The following is a 10,164-nucleotide window of genomic DNA, read 5'->3' as shown; positions in this document are numbered from 1 at the left end:
TACACCATTGTTCATAATCCATTTGTTTCAAGAATACAATATTCTAACACCAATTTCACCAACAATGTGACCCTTCCTCCACCCATATCTCCAGCTTGCCCCCTTGACAAGCATATAATAAGCTTATTTCATATTAATTGCTCCAACGAAAAGTAGAATTTTTCAGCAAATAGAATTATCAGAAAATAAATCAAAAAATCAATTAGTGACACTTGATTGCTTAGAGATTTTAATTAATATAAATCAGACACTAATTCATTCTTGAAACAGGATAAATATTTTTAGCAAACTGGGAGTAAATTTAAATTTCTTATTCTCATAGAAGGTAAATTTATGCACATGGAGAATGTCATACTCAACGCCACAAGTTGGGAAGCTTGTTTCGACTTTAGAGAAGCTCTTTTATAATTTCTTACAAAACTGGTTTCTGCACAGGGCTGGAGCGAAAGCACAGCGGATAGGGCGTTTGCCTTGCACAGCCGATCCGGGTTGATTCCTCTGTGCCTCTCAGAGAGCCTGGAAAACCACCAAGAGTACCCCGCCTAGGCAGCAGAGCCTAGGTATTTGTTATGCCAAAATCAGTAATAGCAAGTCTCACAATGGGGACGTTACTGTTACCCGCTTCAGCTAATAGGTGAACAATGGGAGCACAGTGCTACAGTGCTATAAAACTGCTTTCAAGTCTATGAATTCCCTAAGCTGTTGCCTGTCCATAAAGCTCCTATTGTTCCTTCAAACGTGAATGATAATCTGGCTGGAGACGGCATTTTTTTCCACATTTTTAAATTAAAGCACTGTAGCACTGTCCTCCCATTGTTCATTGATTTGCTCCAGTGGGCACCAGTAACGTCTCCATTGTAGACATGTTATTACTGTTTAACATTATCTAGGAACCAAAATTCTCTTGGATGACACATTGAAAATAAAAAGTAAACAGTGTTTGAAGCCAAAGGAGAAATGGGTGTGTCTGTGTTTTAGTCTTAATTAGCATATTTAAAAATGCCTAAAACGAGAATCCTAAATAGTGACTGTTGGCATAGCTACTTCTCCCTGGTTTTATTTGAAACACTGGAACTAAGAAGTACTGATCAATCTTTTAGATTCAAGCAGTAATTTTCAACCACTTCATACCTGTGGACTAGAGGAAACAGAATAATTCCTTGGTCACAAAGGCAGAAATGTAAATTAATGACCATAATGTTTTTTGTATTCATTTATTTTTGTATTCATATTAATGAAGCATAAAATATAGCTATCCTCACCTTAACAATAAGTTCTAACTTGATATAAATGCGAACAATGAATGAAAAATAAATTTTAAAGAATATATCCAACGTTGAATTTTTACCTCCACTATGTAAAGTAAGTAAGTAAAGTAAAGGCCCTCCCGTTGATCATCGATTTGCTCTAGCGGGCCCAGTAACGTCTCCATTGGAGACTTTGTTGTTACTGTGTCTGGCATATCGAATACTCTCGGTAGCTTGCCGGGCTCTCCGAGGGGGGCGGAGGAATCGAACTCGGGTCGGCCATGTTGGCTGCGTGCAAGGCAGATGCCCTACCCACTGTGCTATCGCTCCAGCCAGTGAGTGGTCGCAAGGTCAACCTAAAGTCAACCTGCAGCAAACTATAAACTAAACCCCCACTATGTAGAATCTATATATATATATATATATATATATATAGAAAAGAAAATCTGAGTATATATATATATATATACTAGTGAAGATTAAAGTTATCATATTGGACTAAATTTGCAATAATAGAGGAAGAAAATACTGTATATAAAATTAAAAATTGTTTAAGTTTCTGTTTTGATAGTAATCCTGAGGATAAAAAGTCAATATTTTTGGTTTTGGAAAAAAAATGTAACAAAGTATAAAGCACTGTGATGACTTAAGTTTACTCTTTATGTTTCAAAACCTTAGAATACACGGCAACAGAGATAGTTTATCAGGTAAGGCACTTGCCTTGCATGCAATGAATTGAGTTTTAATGCCTTCCAAATGTATGTTTCCAGGAGCACTGCCAAAGGTAGGCCTTACCCAAAGAAATACCTTAGAATATTTCCATACAAAGAAAAAGGCATGATAAAACAAAGTTGAAAAACAATTTAGTAAGATGTTTACAGATTGCTTATGTCTGTAGGGACATGGAAAATATAATAAATATAATAAAGTTATTTTTAAATGGCAACGAAAATAAAAGAAAATAGTGGGGAAAATCAGAGCTAAGCATTATTCAGCAAGAAAAATTCTTCAGAGTTTGCTTTAACATAAATAACTCTAGTTCTCATTTCTCTCCAGTCCAGACCATTCTGTCACATTGAGCGTTTACACTGTCATTCAGGAATGGGAGGCAACCAGTCTTGGTTCCCAGATTTCATCCTGGTGGGATTCCAGCTCAGTGCAAAACTGGAAGTCTTCTTCTTCTGTATCTGTTGCCTGTTATACATGTCAAACTTGTTAGCGAATGGCATGATCTTGGCACTCATTTGGCTGGACCCCAGGCTGCACTCGCCCATGTACTTCTTCCTGTCTCATCTGGCCGTCATTGACATATCCTATGCTTCCAGCAATTTACCCAAATTGCTGGAGAACCTAGTTAGACACAAGAAAACAATCTCCTTTGTCTCGTGTGCTATGGAGATGGTCTTATATATGGGTTTTGCTTCAACAGAGTGCATGATCTTGGTGGTGATGTCTTATGATAGGTATGTGGCTATCTGCCACCCCCTCCAATACACTATCATCATGAGCTGGACAAAGTGTAAGGTCCTGGCCATCATTTCCTGGTCCTGTGGTTTTTCTCTGGCTGTAGGAAATATAATTCTCTTTCTGAGAATTTCCTTCTGTGGGTCCCCGGAAGTAAACCACTTCTTGTGTGAAGTCCTGTCTGTCCTGAAAGTGGCCTGTAGTGAAACTTCACTCAACAGAACATTTGTCTTTGCTGGAGGCGTGTTCATCACATTGGGACCTCTTTCCTTAATGCTCATTTCCTATATGAGAATCCTCTGGGCCATCCTGAAGATCCAGTCAAAGGAGGGTCGCAAGAAAGCTTTCTCCACCTGTTCCTCCCATCTCTTTGTAGTTGGCTTCTACTTTGGAATAGGCATGATGGTGTATGTGTTTCCAGACAATGGTCAGCATGATGAGCAGAAGAAAATCATTTTCTTGTTTTATACTCTCTTCAATCCGTTTCTGAACCCTCTTGTCTACAGTCTGAGAAATGCGCAGGTGAAGGCTGCCTTCAAGAGAGTATTTCAGAAACAGAGGGCATCATAAAGTTAAGTAAATTTTCTTAGGGTTTTATCCTTGCATGATATTTGCTGGAGCAATGCAACTCAATTCTAGGAGAAGAAGAGTTTAAAATCAAGTATTATCTAGGAGAAAAGCCAGAGAAGTGTTCAAGAGGAAATCACAGACTTGTTTTTCTGTTAATAACCAAATAGTTCTAATAAGAACACTAGAAACCATTTGAGAGATTTCTAGCCCCTGGACAAGTACAGCTTAAAGAACAAAAACAGTTTAGTGGAAAGAGAAAATCATGGTTTGTCACCTTCCCTCTGCATCACTTCCCTAGTCCACTGTGTTATGATCAAGAGAAAATTACCAACTTCCATTTCTTCCCAATGAAAAAAGAAAAGAAAAATCACCTGTGGATTTCCATTGGTGTCTTATCATAGAATCATATTTAGTCTTGACTAACAGAACACTGAAGGAAATGGTATGTAGATAACAGATTGGAACCACTGAGGTCAAAGAGGGCTGTGAACTCCAGGCTTTTTCAAAACTTGACACATCATCTGAAATAAATACCAGGATAAGAAGGGTTTAAAGATCCCTTGGAGTCTGTAACTAAATAACTGTACAATCCACTTTGGCAGGTGAGAGAAATGGTATGGGGAAATGGGTTAAGCACAGAGGTATTTAGGGGATACTTCTTAGTACTCAGGGATATATCCAGTAAAGTGCTCAGTGGACCACGTGATTTAGGGATGAAATCTAGACCGCCTGCATGCATAGCATGTGTTCTAGCCCTTTGCACTCTCTCCGTGGTTCCAAGCAAACCTTTTAAATGGAGAAAATGCAAATATAAATACATATATCGAGAGAAACTGAATCCTTTGGAAAGGTTGTGAGATCTCCACTTTCTCTAGCTAGGCTGAGTTCTAAAGCTCTTCAGCACTTAGTACACTCCTGAAGAGGAAAGGGCCCAAATATTGACTAACGATCCTATGACATGTAAAGAAATGGGAAACTTAGGTCAAGTGATCACTGATCACTGTCCTCCCATTGTTCATCGATTTGCTCGAGCGGGCCCAGTAACGTCTCCATTGGAGACTTTGTTGTTACTGTGTTTGGCATATCAAATACATCACGGGTGGCTTGCCAGGCTCTGCCGTGCAGGCTAGATACTCTCAGTAGCTTGCCAGGCTCTCCGAGAGGGGCGGAGGAATCGAACTCGGGTTGGCCATCTTGGCTGCGTGCAAGGCAAACGCCCTACCGCTGTGCTATCACACCAGCCCGTCAAGTAAAGTGACAAACTAAATGCTCAGAGTTCATTCCTAAAGAAATACAGGAATTATGAATTACATGATAAATAATTCAAAATAGCCATTTAAACAATATTTAGTGTTTCAAAACAAAGTGCATATAACTGACCAAATCATGAAAATGAAGCATGAATAAAAGTGAATTACCACAAACAGATAAAATCCATTTTAAAAAAATACCAAATTTATGAAATGGAAAATGTAGCAACTAAATAGAGAAATCCGGGAAAGCTAAATGGTGGGCTGAAGAAACTATCTAGTGACTGAGGAAAACAAATACTACAAAACGATAATGGGATGTGTCAAAAGAAATGCCTATAATTCACTTATAGCATCTAATTTACAAAGAAGATGGAAAATTACATCATTAAACTAAAAAAATGAGAACACTATTCAGGTCTCCCAAAGAAGACTAGAAAGAGCTATGCTTAGAATATCACGTTTCACTCAAATGAGAGAAAGAATCCGGAGTTCTGACATTCGTTGACGATCAAGAATCAGGGACGCTGTCTCATTTGCCAAGGTGTCGAAAATCAGATGGGCTGGGCACGTAATGAGATTTAAAGATGACCGCTGGACTAGAGCTGTTACCGACTGGATTCCACGGGATGTCAAAAGACCGCATGGCCGCCCACCTACCAGATGGTCAGACTTCTTCGTCAAGATCATGAACGATCGGTTTGAGGCTTTTCATGTTCCCGGAGTGAACAGATGCCATTGGGTTACACTAGCACGTGACAGGGACAAATGGAGACGTTACTGGCGCCCGCTCGAGCAAATCGACGACTAACGGGAAGTTAAGTGATTAAGTGAAACTGAAAAAATAGAAAAATACAAAATAAACCCAAAGTTAAAAGTAGGAACGAAATAAGTACTAGAACAAAAATAAAGTAGAAAATTGAAAATTTGGGGTAAAAATCAATGAATTTAAGATTTTTTTTTTTGTAAAAGTTTAGCAACCCAGGGGCTAGAGCAATAGCTCAGTGGTTAGGGAGTTTTCCTTGTATGTATCCAACCCGGGTTCAATTTCCAATATCCATATGGTGCCCCGAGCATCTCCAGGAGTAATTCCTAAGTGCAGAGCCAGGAGTAACACCTGTGCATCCCTGGGTGTGAACTAAAAACAAAACAAAAAAAAAATTTAGCTACCCAAAGGGCAAGTAAAATTACCCGTGTTTCTCTATCAACTCTACCTTAGCTATAATGAGAAAAGATGCATTGAATAGTCTATCTAAAAAATTGTATTATAGTTATCCAGGACTAGTAGAGGCAAGATTGGGAAGAAAGTTGTCCATAATGTCACAGAGACTTTATTTGGGATAAAATTGTTCTGTGGTTGGAGAGAGTTAATGACTGAACACCATATGAATGATACAATAACACTGAAAAGCCTTAATAATTGTTACAATATTATGCAATGTATGCTTTTCCATGCTACGACAGTAAGGAAATGCTTTGGACCAATGACTAGGTAACACTCTCTTCCTGGTTCAACAATTATAATAAGTGTTGCATGATTTATCTATAAAAGACCACAACTTCAATATAGATTTAAAATGCTAAGAAATATGCTTTTTCCTCAGAAATAGTAAAGTCAAATAAATTATTAGGTAGCTCTAAATTCTGTTTGAATTAAAGACAGAGTAAATGATGAAAAGTTGTGAAAATTATTAAAAAGTTGTTTAATTATATAAAAGCCCAAAATTTATTTTAAAAAGCTTAAAGCATATGTTAAGTTATGCTGTAATAAGGAAAATTATTTGCACTTGAAAGATATTTTGATGGTCTCAAAAATTAGTGCTTGGGTCTTGACTTAACTTTATATTCATCTATGGGCTATCATATTGCCATTACTTCAAGACTGGTTTAATTGTATAGATTTCTAAATAACTTTTACCACAAATATTTTTACTATATGAACCCATTATTTCAAAATTGTCTGGACATCATGCAAGAGATGTTGGGTAGTTTTGAAATAATTCACAGAGTGTAATTTACATGACTATAAAATTTCCTCTGTGTAAAATAACAGCAATTCTCATTATATCACTGTATGAAATCAATAAAAGATGCCTTTAAACAGATTTTAGTTAATCACCTCATTTAGTCTTAAAATGATTTTATTATGAATTATATCTAAATAACACATTTAATTATATCTCAATTTTATCAGCTAAGTCCTTTTATTTTAATGGCCTTCTTTTTAGTGCAATTTTGGATTTACAGAAATGTAGACTATAAATCCAGTGAGTTATAGAGAATTTCATCCTTTCTCTCGCCTTATCCGTTTATTAATATTTTACATTGTGTGTGACATATTTGCTAAATTTGATAACTGAATTTTAATGCACTATTAATAATTAAGGTATATAGCTTAGGAATTTGTTTCTATGTTGTCTCGGCCATATGGGTTGACAAACATATAGTGTCATGTCTCTTTCTCCCATACTCCTAACAATCCCTGACCTTCTAAGTATCCCAATATAGGTGTATTTTAGCACAGCGGTAGGGGCGTTTGCCTTGCACACAGCCAACATGGCCGACTCGAGTTCGATTCCTCCGCCCCTCTCGGAGAGCCCGGCAAGCTACCGAGAGTATCCCTCCTGCACGGCAGAGCCTGGCAAGCTCCCCGTGATGTATTTGATATGCCAAACACAGTAACAACAAAGTCTCCAATGGAGACGTTACTGGGCCCACTCGAGCAAATCAACGAACAACGGGAGGGCCTTTACCTTTACCTTTACCTGAAATTATAACTTAAAAGTAATACAATCTGGAGTATTTTCACATTGACTTTTTGAACATAGAAATATGAACTTAAGATATCTCCATTTTCTTTTGTGACCACAGACCATTTTCTTACACTGCTGAATTATATTTTATGACAGTTCATCTATTGAAAGGCATTTGTTACTTATGATAGTAAATATTATGAATAAAGTGGCGGCATATGTTTACGTCACAGTGTCCTGAAATAAGGTTTTTCAGTTCTTTGGGTTGAGGACCAAGGAACATGATTATGTATGGCTTTCGTTGTTATTGTTGTATCCTGTAACTTCATTGTTCCATTGACTATAGCGTCTCTGCATTTCTTGATTTTAGATCACATATCATGAGAATTATGATTTCAAATGACATAGTTAAATCATGATAGCAATGTTAAAAAAAACAAGTACACACCTGGTGATTGACCGAAACATCACCTTATCAGTAAATTCACTTCTATGTGTGTCAATTCTAGAAATTAAAGAATAGCAGGAGCATTTCCTCACTTGGTCGAGGTATCCATTCAGCATACAGCAGAGCGATCTCTGAAAAATATTTCTATTTTTTATATGGTCACGGTCCTCCCATTGTTCATCAATTTGCTCGAGCGGGCCCAGTAACGTCTCCATCGTGAGCCTTGTAGTTATTGTGTTTTGGCATATTGAATACATCACGGGTAGCTTGCCAGACTCTGCCGTGCAGGCGAGATACTCTCGGTAGCTTGCCGGGCTCTCCAAGAGGGACAGAGGAATCGAACTCGAGTCGGCCACATTGGCTGCATGCAAGGCAAACGCCCTACCACTGTGCTTTCGCTCCAAAATTTATTTAAAAAACACTTTTTAAATAAAAGTTTTCATTAGGCGAGGACTGAATCCCTAACCTGGTCAGGAGTGTATTTGCTTGCTTTTAATATGATCTTATGCTCAAGAGTTTGATTAATATTCTTTGCACAGATAAAACCATTTCAAATGACTAGTCTGGTTCAATCTTCTTTTAGAGTTCAGAAAGTGAAAATAGTTACAGTGAATTTCCAGGAGACTGATGTGACTTACTCTACATCTTCCAGAATTTAGTCTACTGCTCTATTAGAGGTAACTTACCTCATGGTAGGAGACAGATTCCAATATATAGTTATTGGAGTGGAGGAAGGATCATAGGCTCTTCATAATAAGCAATAGAAAACAAATTGTCTAATGATGTCTTTTTCACAAGTCTGATTGTTGGAGAAAAGTCCAAATAATAACGGTGTGTCTTTTGTCGTAATATTGAATGTGATCAACATAGAGCGAGAGTAAAGTGGAAATCTGGCACACAGGCTTGGGGAGGGGTGAGAGAGGACGTATACTGGGTTCTTGGTAATGTTTACTGGTGAAGGGATGGGTGTTTTATCATTGTATTACCGACCATGAGTTAAACTGAAAGGCTTTGTTGACTGTTCTCACAGTGATTCAATAAATTAAAAAGCACTGCACTAAGTGTCCCCGGTGTCCCCTAGGGCCCTGGGACAAAGCAGCACTAAGCCTCTGCCTCTTCCTCCTCATTCCCAATGCTGCGCCTGTCTTCTTTCCCGCCCAGCCTTTACCACCCCACACACCAATTCCTGTGGGGGTGTGGCCTCTTTAGAAGTGGGCTTGGCGTCAGTGGAAGTGGGCGTGGCATGATTTTAGGCACAGGCATTTTAGTCATACCAAAAAAATCCAGTGTAATAACACAGTTCCCATACCTACACACCAACATGAAGAAACAATACAAATCCCATCACGTGGGGGCGACGATGAAAAGAGTCCAGAAGCCTCAGTAGGTGCTACTCACCTAAAGGACCTCTCTGAGATAGAATTCAGACGTGAAGTTATGAAGATGTTCAATGAACTCAATGAAACAGTCACACAGATTTCCAAAAACGTGACAGAAACAATCGAAAAATTACAGGGGAAAAAATGAGAGCAGAAATGTCAAGAATAAAAGATTCCATAGATGATATAAAAAACTCCAGTCTGTACCCTCAACAGTAGAAAGACCACAGATGAAGACAGAATCAGTGAGCTGGAAGATCAGCTGCACCAAGCCAACAGGCAGCAACAAACAATGGCAAGGGACCTCAAAATAGCTCTAGAGAGAATCAGAGTCCTAGGAGATGATTCCAAGAGGAACAACAATAGAATCATTGGAATACCAGAAGCTCAGGGAAACAATCCCAATGAAAAAGCAACGGTTAAACAAATCTTTACTGAAAAATTCCCATAGCTCGACAATGCAGCCATTCAGATTCAAGGAGCCCGAAGGGACCCAGCTAAAAGAGACACTAACAAAATGCTTCACCAAGAATACTCTATCCGGCTAAACTCTCACTCAAACTCAAAGGAACGGTACACTATTTTCTAGATAAACAGCAGCTCAGGAACTTCATAAACTCAAAACCAAACCAAAAAGAAGGTCTAAATGGGCTACTAAAAGACAAGACAACCCCTACAAGCACAACAGACCCTTACAAAAAGATGACACAAAACCCCATAACAATAATCTCTCTCAACATCAATGGAATAATTCACCAATTTAGAGACACAGAGTGGAAAAATGGATTCAGAGACAGAACCTAACATTCTGCTGCCTACTAGAAACTCATCTCAACAGTCAAGCAAACACAGACTCAAAGTGAAAGGATGGAAAACAATCCTGCAAAGCAAACAGCCTCCTCAAAAAAGCTGGGGTGGCTATACTAGTATCAAACAACACTAATTTCAGGATGAAAATGATTAGAAGGGACAGTGAAGGCTATTTTCTATTCATCAAGGAACATATAGAACAGGAAGAAATCACACTCTTAAAAGTACACGCACCTAATGAGG

The 10,164-nt window shown here is 38.3% G+C and overlaps 1 protein-coding gene across 1 annotated transcript; it reads left to right on the top strand.

Annotated features, from left to right (window-relative positions):
* Positions 1–2,348: 2,348 nt before the first annotated feature.
* LOC130032481 (olfactory receptor 2A5-like) lies at positions 2,349–3,281 on the top strand. Its single transcript, XM_056124038.1, has one exon. The coding sequence runs from the start codon at positions 2,349–2,351 to the stop codon at positions 3,279–3,281; it is 933 nt and encodes a 310-aa protein (XP_055980013.1).
* Positions 3,282–10,164: the final 6,883 nt, after the last annotated feature.

This window comes from Sorex fumeus, unplaced genomic scaffold, assembly GCF_029834395.1.
Source record: "Sorex fumeus unplaced genomic scaffold, SorFum_2.1 ptg000048l, whole genome shotgun sequence".
Taxonomy (NCBI): domain Eukaryota; kingdom Metazoa; phylum Chordata; class Mammalia; order Eulipotyphla; family Soricidae; genus Sorex; species Sorex fumeus.
The sequence above is the reverse complement of the archived record's forward strand: the minus strand, read 5'-3'. Positions and strand labels throughout refer to the sequence as shown.